The sequence below is a fragment of the Arachis duranensis genome, chromosome 2 (assembly GCF_000817695.3).
Source record: "Arachis duranensis cultivar V14167 chromosome 2, aradu.V14167.gnm2.J7QH, whole genome shotgun sequence".
NCBI classification, from domain to species: Eukaryota; Viridiplantae; Streptophyta; class Magnoliopsida; order Fabales; family Fabaceae; genus Arachis; species Arachis duranensis.
In genome coordinates, this window is record NC_029773.3 from 16,751,574 (window position 1) to 16,765,301 (window position 13,728).

Here is a 13,728-nt window from a genome sequence, read left to right on the forward strand (position 1 = left end):
ATATTGCATCAGCCACCTTGAATATTACAATAATAGCTGAATGACAGAAAATAAGTTGACACAAACTTCTCTGTACACAACATTAAGAGTATGGATTGATGTGGTTCCATTGGAATCAATAATCAAGATTTTGAGACCAGACATACTATTGACTCGAGAAAGTGCAACATAAAGCTGACCATGTGTGAAAACTGGCTTTGGGAGTGTTTGTCCTTGGGACTTGTTTATTGTCATTGCAAAGCAAAGCATAATTGGAAACTACCTTCGGCTAAACCTGATAGGTAAGGTTTCATTGTTGGAGATCATGCTCATCCTTGGAATTAAAACAACCTGACCAATGTTTCGTCCTGCTAAGATGACGTACTCAATAACATGATCACCAAGTCGCCTAACTTGCATTTGTGTGTCGTTGCACAATCCATTAGATTGGTCAATATTGCGAAGAAGCATGAAATGCACACCAATCTTAAGGTCTAACTTGTGTTGTGGAATACCAGAATAATTCAATGCATTCAAATACTCTGTGCTCATTGTGTACAATTCATATTCAAAGTGATCGTCTTGATTTAGCAGTGTATCAGAACTCAAATAAACCTTTTCGTTGCCAGGAAGCAAAGACATAACATGATTGTTAACTTCGGTCACCACATCAAGTGTTGGTGCCAATATACTCTTGTCCTTAAAGTAGTCGACGCTGGAAATATGAAGTAAGATATCTGGATAAATGAACAACACCAAATCGTGAAGAGATGTGGACTCAAAATTAAATAACAACTTCTCTGGTATCCTAATCACCGACTCACCATCGGAGCTGTCTCCAAATAACCCGTCACCTAAATTAAGGATCCAGTAAGCAAATTTCTTTAACTCAACATCGCGCATATCCTGTGAGCAGTCATGCAACTTCATGTTTTTGGTCAATCTCAACACCTGGCAAGAGTGCCACAAATACGACGAATTAATACACGCGTGAACAATATCCTCATGAGAACCACGAGGAATCATAGGCAATATCTGACGGAAATCACCTCCAAGAACTACAACTTTTCCACCAAATGGAGCATCAGGTTTAAACCCATTGCTAAAATGAAGAATATCCTTGAGGCACTTGTCGAGTGCTTCGTAGCAATATTTGTTTAGCATAGGTGCTTCGTCCCATATAATTAATTTTGCAGCTGAAATAAGACATGCCAACGATGTGTCTTATTTTATATTACAGATGGAATCTTGGTTTACATTAAGCGGAACCTTAAACCGTGAATGAGCAGTTCTGCCATTTGGTAACAATAACGATGCAATGCTGTTGGATGCAACGTTGAGTACAATTTGACCTTTCGACCTTATGGAAGTAGAAAGCGCATTCCATAGAAAAGTCTTCCGAGTTCTACCTATCCATAAACAAAAAAATCCACCCATGGTACCACTAACTGCGCTGGATACTGTGTCGTATGCAACACGCTGTTGACAATTCAAGCAGGAAACCAGATCGGTTGAAATGGTTGCCAATTTAATTTTATTGAAATTGAGCTCATCAAAGAAGACTGTGTCATAAGGTTCAATAGAATCCAATGAATCCGAAAACGGCATGTCAACAAATTCTTTTAAGGTCCTACCATTTGTTTGCAACAACTGTTCAACTTTGGCGAGCGTGGGGGATTTCAGCTCGTGAACAGAGATATCGAGACCTAAAGCCACATATCAAAAAGTTAGCGCGACAAAATTTTTTTATTGTGATAAAAGTTAATTCTTAAGAAATATAACTAAATTTGGTTAAAGCAAAGATGATATATAATGATAAAGTGTTTATTTATCATAACTTAAAGACAAATGTAAAAAGAAATTCAAAAAGAACCTAGAATTTGCCTGTAGTCAGAAATCACGTTTTTTGCACAATGTTGCCAACAATGCTCCCAAACAACTTGGGGGCGAGCAATATTATTCAATATTAAAAGCATTGCAAACAATCTCCTTATATAAGAAGGTGACACCCAAGAGCTAGCTTCGTTAATAGCATCAATAAATTCCTTGTCATCTTGCAATAACCCGAGAGCATAACAGGCTTCTTTGTATGTGTCGTATACAACACCTTTGACTGATTGAATATATGCAAAAGATTGGCACCCTTTTTGATAATTCAACAACAGACGAAGATAATACGCCTCTCCATGTGACTGAGGAATATGGGTAAGACGATCGATGACATGATCTTGCTTCCGAAGCTTTCATATATGTCCCTGCTTATCCCAAACAAAATATGTTGGCATCTCCGCGAAAGTGAGGTTCCAGGCAGTATCAAATTCCTTGTTAGTCCTCATCCATCCAATAAACATACTATCTTTTGAAGCGGCACTGTCTATAACATTTTCAATAAGCTGATGATCTTGGTATAGAACATGCTGTTCATTTGGCAAATGGAATGGAAGGCGAATGATGCTAGGCTCTTTGAATTGAATCTCAAAACCAACAGCCTCCAAGAAGCCTCACACGCGGAGATATAATGACGATCATAGTAATTTTGGATTTCATCCACAGAAAAAGCTAAATCATCTGCATCATGGGATCAAAAAAATGAAGTGGTTACACGGTTGTTACCTTTGTGAACATACTTAAACAAATACTTTATAGCAGATGTTTGGCAAGTGTACTCAACATTTATGTGACAACCATACTTGAGAAGCAACGTTGCATTGTATGGAACAATGAATCGATTGTCAAGGTCAACATTTTTCTTACGGATGAAACAGCCGTTATCCGGGCGTTTATACTTAGGGAAGCCTGCACTGTCTATAAATGTTTTCTCACGGAAGGCTATTGGATAAAATTTGGAACACTTTCCGTTCACCATGCATGGGTTGCTGGTATTCAACACCCCACATGGTCTATGAACCATAAACTTTTGAACTAATTTGTGGAGCTTAGGTTGCACGTGTTCGTCAGGTATCTCAGCTGAGATATGTTGCTCAATATCATTGGAGGATTGTGGCTTTTGGTTTGGTTGAATGAACAACAAAATGTGACAGTGGGGAAGGCCACGCTTTTGAAATTCAACTGTATAGACAACTAAAATGCAGCAAATAAAACAAAAGCACACTAAGTTAGGGCACAAACAACAAAAGGAAAAAATAAACCAACCGATTAGTATCAATTTGGAAAAAATAGAATAAATAATGCTTACTTGCTTTTGGCTTTCTAAATATGGATCGATTTTTTAAGTCTTTCAGTAATTCATCTAGCTTGATCTTAAAGACCGTACATATGAAGTCTGGCCTGTCACTTGGCTTTATAGAGTAATTGGCAACACAATCTTTAACATCATTCCACTCTAGATTACATGTGATTGTAATGAAATAGCTCGGATAGCTGGCGTACTTGCATATGGCAAAAGCATCTTTGCAATTGTTATACATGTATCGAGGACCACCAACAAATGAAGATGGCAAGATAACTCGTTTGCCAGTTTTGGCAACTTGAGTTTCACCCTGAATAAGACACTCATGAAGCCCTTGCAAATTGATGGGAGCGAAACTTGTTATGGTGGTGCCTATGATACTGCAATCTTTCAGCCTCTACCATGGTGTAACTATCAACTAAAAACTAATGGAACAAATGTCTTGATTTTAGAAGAACTTGTGACTCATGAGATCTCATCTGAAGGCGATAAGAAAAAAATTCCCTCATGCTAATGCTTTTTCTTTTATATATATTTTGATTATATATTTCTTCAGAAATTAAAATGTCGTTCCTAAAACCATCTTCTCCGCATGGAAATAGCAAGGGGTATTTAAGAGCTAGATCCTGAGGGTGATTAACATCAATTCATTTCAACAGGTTTGAATGTGTTTCAATTATAACATCTCTTGCAAGGTTTTCTTCATCGAAATCACCTATAATAAGGGATGCAACTTCAGATGTCGATGGTAGATTGTATCTTCTACCATCGGTATCCCTTTTCTTAATAAGACGAAGCCGAAGTGGAGTCGTTGAATCTTGAGCAAATCTTTTTGCAGCATACCGAAACATCTTAGCAAGGGAATTATGGGAATCAAGCATGTCTCTGAGGTCAGTAACAATTTTTTTATCAATCAAACTTTGTTGATTAGCGTGCCTACAAAAAAGGAAAAATATCACAACAAACATAACAATCCATGTGAGCATGTCATACACAGCAAACACACTAACATTTGAGCAAAACGTTACAAAGGGAAAAAAACAACTCACCCAATTGCATCAATTCGGTTTTGAACCTCATTCTTAGTATCATAAAAATATAGTTGTGCAAACTTTGGCTTGCAAGATTGGTGTGGCATCAAACTCCTTATGGAATGATAATTCTAGCCACTAACAACAAACATGGGAGGGGCGTTCCCCTTGTTAATTGTGTACTGTATCTTTCGCCATGGATGTGAATGAAAACATACCATTGAAAGACCTAATATGTTTCTAATAGTGCATAGATACTTCATCACAAACATCCAACAGCAACATCAACAGTGGAGGTGGTACTGGCAACAAAGGCAAAGTAACTTTGCCACTCATGCAACAAAGACCAAACATCATAGTGTTATTCGGACCAGTTTTCGAAAGGCGCTCCTCACTTCGCATATTGGCCCCACAGAAAAAACATTTTTGTCCAGGAAGCCCAATTGACCAAACATCTACCCTATCAAATTATTGAGGAGATATCAAATGATCAAGTTATGCATGCATGACACAAGACGGGAAAAAAATAAGAGGAGTGCAATAATGTGTAAGGATCCATGCATAATTCACTAAAAAAGGTAAGAAAAGAAAGCAGTTTAAATTGAATTTTTTTTACTTTTGCTTAATATATTACTATTTTGAGGGATGAACATGACTTGTGTAATTGAGCCAACATAATAAAAGTAACCATAGCATCCACTCAGACATAATATGGTAAAAAGTACAGACCTTGTTCAGTAGCGGACACAACAGATACATGTACTCCCGAAGCGGTGGCGTGGGAAAAATGAGGATGACTTAGCTGAGATAAAGATGAGTGGGAGCCATACCTGTGAGTTTTCATGCCAATGAGTAAGCAGGAATTGATAGACATTAGAGCCAAATTAAATAAGTCCAATATCCATGTGAAACAACCCAGGCCGAAAAGCAGGCAACAACCACGTGTACGGATACAAACATACGAAACAAGTTGGATGTACATCTACACTAAAAACGAACCGATTGATGAGAGGGTTTCGAGGGATTTGAACTAAGTAATCCCACCTATGAAATGGAACAAAGTAAAGCTGCAGAACGTAGCTTACATCTAATGTGTTTTGGCATGCTTCGGATTACCCCTCGTGTGAGAAATCTTGCATGAAGATGAGCCTGTCATGCAATGACATTGTTAAATGCGATCAACGATGCCAACATAGGACCGATAGCGATACTCTTAGTGGCCATTAACAGATAGAGCAGTAGGTAAATAACCAAGGTGACATCACCTGCAAGGGAAACAGCCGCTGCTGGCAATACGTTCACTAGCCGCAGTGTGGTACGGGACGGGACATGAGTCTGAATATTCAGATTATTTGTGAAGAAACATTTAAAAAAATTAAACCAAGCAAGGAAATATAAACGATTCTGCACAAAGTCAACGTCAGATACTTTCAGATAGATGACACCAAAATAAGCAGTATCTGCTAGGCCATTAAAACACGATAGTTTATATGCAAAAATAGAGCGGCGCATTATGTGGTAAGGAAAAAATCGATATCACTTGAGAAGGAGAAGTTGCGAATGAATCATTTTCCGAATAGTCTGAACAGATATAAGGTTGAACTTGGCCCCTTTGCTTGCTAAGAAAAGCCTTGCGGTGCTGCCTCGCGAGCTTAGCATGGTCCTCCATCTGCACAAGCCAATGGAAACGAGCAAAAAAAAGGTGACCAACAGCACGAAGCAGGGTAAAAAAGTTTGGAGACAAACAGGCCCATCAGGTCAGGGGTTGGGGGCAATCAATTATGTGTGGCCACTAAGCGACGACTACACACCGAGGACAAAGTCAGCAAAGGCAGCAAGGGAGTGAGAGCAAATGTTAGAGCTGGTTTACAGTAACGGTCAAGTTTAGTCAAAACAAACGTAAGGATGGTTAGCGCTGGTCGTTGTGCATGACTTATTCAATGGGCCTTTTTTTTGTTTACTGTCGGGGTAAAGGGACCTGAATTCCTGGTGGAGTGACATCATGATTGGAGGCCCAATATAAAACTTGTACTCTTGGGCGATACAAACTGATTTGGGTTGAATTGGAGTGTTTGACGGGCAAGTTTGTGGGCTACAGCGGGATCAGAATAAAAATATCCATGACTAAGGAGGAATTATCTTGTCTTAGCGAATAAAGAGCAACCGGGTTATTTTCTGTTTTTTGCGGATGGCCAAGATAAAATGTTATACAGCAAAGGGCAATGACAAAGCAGATTTGGGATGCTATAGCGACAAAATAGACGATAAGGTTGTAAAATAACGGTAGACATATTTCGTATAAAATGGAAAACACAATCAAACAAAGATAGCATTAATCAAAGAAGTCCGTCTAAATAATACGATAAAAAAGGCAGTCAAAATTTGCACTGTGATTGTTACCTGAGAGAAAGTTCAGGTCAAATGAAACAAAGAAAAGGTTGACCAAGACATAAAAAAGGGAGAAATTTGGAAGAGTTATGCTAAATGTTAATCGAGATAGAGAAATCAAACGAATTATGGGAAAAATTTAGAGACATTTATAGGATCATGGTATAGCAATGCTAAATTCTTAATGACACAGTTGAGGTTCCTTAGGATCACGGTATAGCAATAATAACAAAGAATGGCATAATATATGAGACAGTTGAGGTTCCTTTTTTTGAAGCCGTAATATATGCAGTAGGAAGGCAATTACAAGACTGTGTAGCAGTAATAACAAAGAATGGCAATGGTGTGACAATCATCCATGACAAAACCTGAAATAATCTTCATTGTGATGCAAAGAAACCATGACCATGCACAAAAAACATTGTTGTGGAGAATTGGACGCGAAATGGACGTAAAACACGAACTGGGTAGACAAATGCACACAAAAGCACTCAGTCGGTCTTCTCTAATAATGCACATTGGGAAAACTGGTTCTTAAAGAGCATGCCACTGCAAAAATAGGAGCCGCTAACACTGGGCCAGCAACTAATTAAATTCGAAGGTGCAGTGGATTAAGCTTTGGATCACAAGGATACAAACTCTCTGAGACCACACGATTCATGAAAAAAGTGATCATGTATAACACAAAATTAGATGTAAACTGTTAACATTATAGGCTAACATGGCTAAAGCAGCGATAACGTTAAATAGATAGCAAGTCTGAGTTGATATGAGTTAGTTTTCTACGAATTGTGGCGAAAGTTCATGCAAAGACCCGAAAGCATTACTCTAAATAAAACACAATAAGAAGTAGCAGACATGCTTCCATCAAGCAAAAGGTGTAGTGACATCATACAACGTAAAAAAAATAAAAGGGCAAAGCTCTTTATTCAAACGCGATGGAGTGAAAACTATTTTTATTTAATAGAGCTTCATATTGTAGCAAGATACCACGAACTCAGATGTCCATGCCACTTGGATTAGTGTGCTCCTTAGTGATATTCTTGTCAAATGCAGGAAGTAGATTTCTGGATGCAATGGATGGGACACGAGAGGAGCCACCATCAACAGATCTGACACAGATCCATTTCATAGGAGTGTGGGTGACCATGGATGCACCCTCAACGGCACAGGGAGTAGCGTCCTTTGAGTTTAAAGGTGTGGTCGAGACAACAACCACGCCGACCTTGTCCGGATCATTGGAAACGCCGACGGAAGCTGCAGGAGTAGTTGGTAGTTTCTGCGATCCAGGCTACCAGGAACAAACGATCAGCAAGGAAACCGTTGACATAAACCGATAAGAGTGGAAGTAATGATTTGCACCGGAAATCACGACTGGAACATCAAATAAATCGGATATGCTTACCAAATTGATGAGATTTTGAGAATCCTAAGCGGTGATAATATCAGGATCAGAACAAATCTTGAAAACCATGATCACACACAATTGAATTTATTTATGCTGTCCAGCCTAGCCTAGCGGTAAGCTTAAATAGGAGAGTCTTTCCCACAAGTGCATTGAGTTCCTCAGGAAACTCATCCATGCCATAACCCTTCGCTTGAAAAAATTATAATGTTATTCCTTCACAGCCAATATAATAAGGAATTCTAAGGAAAAAAAATGCAGGGCATGCACCTTAGTGACCGCATTGCACCGGAGGTCAGCAGCAGACACACCCAGGAACTTAGAGGAAGCATTCTCAAACAGCACAAAAATTGTTGTATCTGTTTCATGAAGGACACGCACCTGAATACAGAACCTGCAAGGACACAGTTGTCACAAGGATACAGTGAGTATAACAAAACAGGGTCATGAGTAGGTTAACGCAGCACAACCATCGTTAAATGCACCTCATGTCAAATACAACCCTTTGTAATAGGAAATATAATTTTAATCATGAAAAAATGGAAGCAGCTATTTCTTTATGCCACACAACAGAGATATGCAATTCACGAGTAAGTTCGATGATGGACCTTGGAAGAAAAGAAGTTGCGTAAATATCGCATTTAATGCAATAAAATTGGTCTGTTAGTGCCTCAAGACCTGGGTGCATCGCTTACATGCCTTATACCACCATGCATGATTCTTATCCACGTCGACGACAGTACCACAGGTGAAATAGGTTGATTTCTATAGCCAAAAACGGGGAATAAATAATGAAAAGTAGAGGCAGAAGAATGTGGTTGAAATGACTTCATATATCATTGTTTTAGTGTGTAAAACTTGCACCGCATATAATAAAGTTTTGGTCATATAGGCCCACCAAGGACATAAAATAAGGTACATATTTTTTTTGTTTTTTGATACGCACGAAGTGAAATAAACACACCTCAATGGTATCCTTATTATGGGAAATTGATGCATATGGTGTAAGGGTGAGAAAATCTTCACATGGAGAGTGCCTTTCTACCCGGCCAATGACCTCTACGTTGGTTGTCTGCTTGTGGCCAAGTCCAATCAGCCTTGAGGAACAAATAAGGTTAACAAAGTCAGATGCCAAATCAGTCTAATTTAAAATAGAAGCAAACAAAATGAAATGCTGTTTAAAGGAGACGTACTTTTGGCGGAACTTTTTAACCACCTCAAGATCAGCATTTACCAGTATCTTTGTTGTGAAGTTTGTGTTGGTGATAGTCATGACACCTAAAACAAATTTTGTGGTAATTGGATAAGTAATAGGTTAGAGAGAAGAACAAAAACTATCTCACAAGATAGGATATGACACATAAACCACGGTGCTATTAATAATTACGTGGTAGCAAGATGACTATTAGAGTAAAACTTGACACATGAAAAAAGAAAAAGGCATGGCACACACAGTGGATTGAATAAATATTTGCTGCTATAAATAAGGTTACCATTGTAGAACTTCATCTTTGCAAATTGGAGCACTATTATATATTCAGTAGACTTGTTAGCGTTAAGAAGGGTGCCAAATTCAGAAGCATAATTCTCTCACAATGTACATGATAACTTCTCGCTCCCACTTGGGATCCACATGCAATTTAATCACGATTGAAATACAACAATGAAATAAATATATGCAATATCAGCAATTAGAGCATCCCCACCAAAAAAGAAAAGCAACAATGACATGCACACTGACGATTGAAATTGCCGATTGGTATAAATAAATAAAATGCCGCGACCTCGTATAATCGATTCACTCCGTGCGGCCACGGTGATAGATTGTCGTCGCGCCTAACCTGGCTTGTACGGGAAGCAGTAAATGCACAGTAAATGGGACACCGAAAGGTGTTTGCTCGATAATCAGGACTCCCATTTTTATTGTGCAGTCTAGGCGATGGTGGAGGAGTATATGGGAAAGCAAATGGAGGAATGACGTCACCCGTGCGAAACACATCACGAGAGACGGCATCACGGCATTGATCCACATTAATTAGCCTCCGAACCGTGGGGATACTATTGCTTTGCGATCTTGGATAAACAATCCGAGTTCCATTAAGATTTCTTATAGAAATGCAGAGAGTTCCATCGCCTTGGTAGTATGCGCGCAACCAAACCCCGTGCCTGATATTATAGGCGGCAACCATGGAACGGAAACCATTGGAAAAAAAGGCGATGTGCCCCACCTTATCTAACATCACGCGAAACTCATTTCCATGGTTGTCTTTGAACATCATGAAATCATCTAGTTTGTGGCGAAAAGCACGATAAAAAGGTCCAAGAACAGCAACCCATCTCTGAGAAACACATAGAGAGAACATAAAGCAAATAAACATCAGTTAACGTGCATGAAATGTGCATACATGTGTTTTTTTATATTTATATGAGCACATAAATTTACAAACATTTGCTAAGATATTTAGAAAATATTTATGTGTATATATACATACATATGTTTTGACTAATATAATTATATTGATAGATATTATCTATTGAAGATGCATATATATAAAGGATGTGGCATGATGCGTGGTATATATATTAAACAAAATATAATATAATATATAATATATATAATATAACACGAAGCTCACAAGGCATGAAACAGGAGGACATAACCGCAATATAAATTAAAAAGACACTGCAACCCAGGGAAGCATGAGCCCCATCAGCATATTTTGTAATGAAAATACGAGATCAGAGTAAGGCAGTTGGAAATGTATGGCAACAGGGTTTAGTGCGAGAAATAGAAGCCTATAGAAATCCGGGTTTGGATCCTCATTCTCATTAGTCTCTGCAGAGGGACAAAATACACAAGCTGTACAAAAATGCGAGGAAAGATATAAGTATTTTTTTGTACGGAATAGATTATTCCATAGTTGGGTAAAATAATAGCCCAAAGATGTTTAAAAAAGCAAGATTATACGTATATGCATGCATAAAAATGTGCAAGAAGATGAACTCTATTCACTCACGCATGTTCCACTAATGTGAAAAAGAACTTGAGGATCATAGAAGAAAGTGACAGCATGATAAAGTTTAATAAAAAAGTCTTGGAAACAGGGGAAGGGTGGGGAATGGTGGGGAAGGGTGTGGAATATCGGGGCTGAGAAAGCGATAGACTTACTCTGTTATTTAATAGCTATAGCTAATGTGGACAGTGATTGTTATTTATAGTAAAAACCTAAGGGAGGAGCATAAAATGATTTTAAAAATATTGCATCAAACCACCAAATACCCAATCGAGAATATCATATAATCAAATGATTAAATAAAATTAAGCGATCATGTTAATAGGTAAATAGGTAAATAAGTGGGCCCACCGATCCGGATAGATGAGTTATTATTCCCTAGATATAAAAGCAAATAACATTTAATACATTAATAATATGTTAACATAAGAGGGTGCATCAATAAAAAATAATAATAAGAATAGTAGGAAAAATAAAAAAATAATGAAAATCATTGACAAAGGGGCCAGAGTTTATCTCCTTAGCTCGTTTGCGATAAGGATAAATTGATGGATCACTATGTAGTACCCTCTAGCTCGAAGAAAAAATTTGAAGGAAAAAATGATCCCGCTCTCTGGAGAAAGGGCAAGAGAAATTAAAGTACAGACATGTCATCATTAAATGCCAGTGAATAAATGCCAAAACTAAGAAACCCAAATAGATGAACTTTGATCAAGGCGGTGGAAATCAACATCTAACATGGCTAAAGAGGTAACAACAAATAATGAAAGAAAAAATTATCCTTAAATAATTTGATAATAACTATTTAGCAGGGGGAAGAAGTGTAGCTTTACTTATTGCTGGTAGGAAAAGGTATTTTCACTAGGTCTTTGAAGGTTTGAACAAATTACAGCATCAACGAAGGGAAACAGGTCAACAAAATTAAGTGCATTTAATGGGCCCTAGGGTTGAGTTGGGAAAAAGGGTTCAAAATCTAGTTCCGAGAGAAACACGGTATACGAAAAGAAAATGGAGGCAATATAGACAAATACTGAAAGTTGTGAGCCGTGACCCGATAGTGGTACGAAATAAAACTTGGAAGTGCTGGTGCTATTCGGAAAAATACACAGATAATAAAACGTAATGAAAAGGGATCATGACTTAAAGCGGTTATTTAGCCACATGCGGGACAACATTGTGTTGGAACAAAAGCCCATAAAATCAGTGAAACTTTGCAAAATAACATATTGCAACCCAAACCCTTTTCATATTAATCATCATGGACTTCTTTTTCCATGTGGGCAAGAACATGGCATTGATTGGTAAGAATTTAAATAAGAGCCAGTAACAACGGGTAATCATCATGGACTTCTTTTTTTATGTGGGCAATAACATGGCTTTGATAGATAAAAATTCAAATAAGAGCCAGTAACAACGGGTCTAACGGGTTACACTGGAATCCTTTTTAATACTTTAGAGGCCCGCTGGCGGCCAAAAACTTTTATGGCACCAATTTAAGTGAATCTTGCAAATCATAATAACTGTGTTGACTAACCATAGTGAATAAGGGAAGTCTTAAAAAAATGCTTTGGGAGTGCAATGACTAAACGCATTTCAGAAAGGGGAGGTGCAGTGGTTACATCAGGCTTTTACAGAAACCCAAAGACAACCAGGTGAATGCATTTGAAGGCTGAATGGTCACCAGTCACGTATGTGCACAGAATCGGGAGGCTCAGTCACAAGGCTCATAAGACATGTTCATCGCTTCATTTCAGGTCAAACACAGTGTGCAGAAAGATAACTTTGGGTGGATATGGTGTAAAGCATAAATATAAAGGAAAAAATAAATTGCGAGCTATTCGTAAATGAAGGCAGGCGAAAAAGACCACGAGAGTAAAAATTCGATACCGAAGTTTTATAAAAAAGAACTCATAGTCTAAAGTGAATTATTATGACAACAGCAATGAGGGCTGGTTGATAAAAATCCCATAGTAAACAAACAATGCCTTACAACAAAGGAAATGTAGCCAAAAAAAAGATCCTAACGACACACGAATAAGAAAAGACATAACAAAACAGGGTGATGCATGGAAACAAAGACCCAATTTCAGCTGCCCACGCCTATTGGCCACTTTATTAACATAATGCGAAGGAAAAGTCAACTAAATCACATCACAAAAGATTACATGACATTGCTCACACACACAGGGAAAAGATGACAACACTTTTGATGGAAACAACGGCTCCCTATCTCATGCGACCAACAAATCTAACAACTCCGTCATCGAGACAAATAGCACGAAATTGCGCCTCTGACATAGCAGCGTCAAATGATGGATCAAAGACATCAAAGCCACAGATGAAATGATTAATGCTAAGGAGGACGACACCGAGCAAACCACATGGAGTTTCCATCAGATTAGGGTCACCAATAAAGAGAGACCGACCCCACTCCATTCCGTCAGACGATCCAATGTTTATGGCAACCAAGTGGACCCCGAACCTAACAGAGGACCGCTCATAGCTGACGAAGTCCACACCGTCTTCGCGACCAATTAACACAGGATGCTCAACACACATATTTGCACCTATCTCAATTTCGCTCCATATAGAATCAAGAGAGGAATACCTAACCACAGAAACGGGTTTCTTCCAAAACCACCCTTTACTATTGATCCAAAAAACACAATGTTTGAAAACTGCATACCTATTGCCCAATTTGTCAACCATAGTCAGTGTTTG

The 13,728-nt window shown here is 38.3% G+C and overlaps 1 protein-coding gene across 1 annotated transcript; it reads right to left on the minus strand.

Annotated features, from left to right (window-relative positions):
- Positions 1-258: 258 nt before the first annotated feature.
- LOC107473845 (uncharacterized) lies at positions 259-4,602 on the minus strand. Its single transcript, XM_052257763.1, has 8 exons — positions 4,478-4,602; positions 3,853-4,105; positions 3,176-3,566; positions 2,593-3,060; positions 2,333-2,479; positions 1,853-2,092; positions 1,218-1,685; positions 259-1,175 (listed from the first exon to the last, which is right to left on the minus strand). Exons 1-8 carry the CDS (start codon positions 4,600-4,602, stop codon positions 259-261), a joined length of 3,009 nt encoding a protein of 1,002 aa, XP_052113723.1.
- Between the last annotated feature and the right edge of the window lie 9,126 nt (positions 4,603-13,728).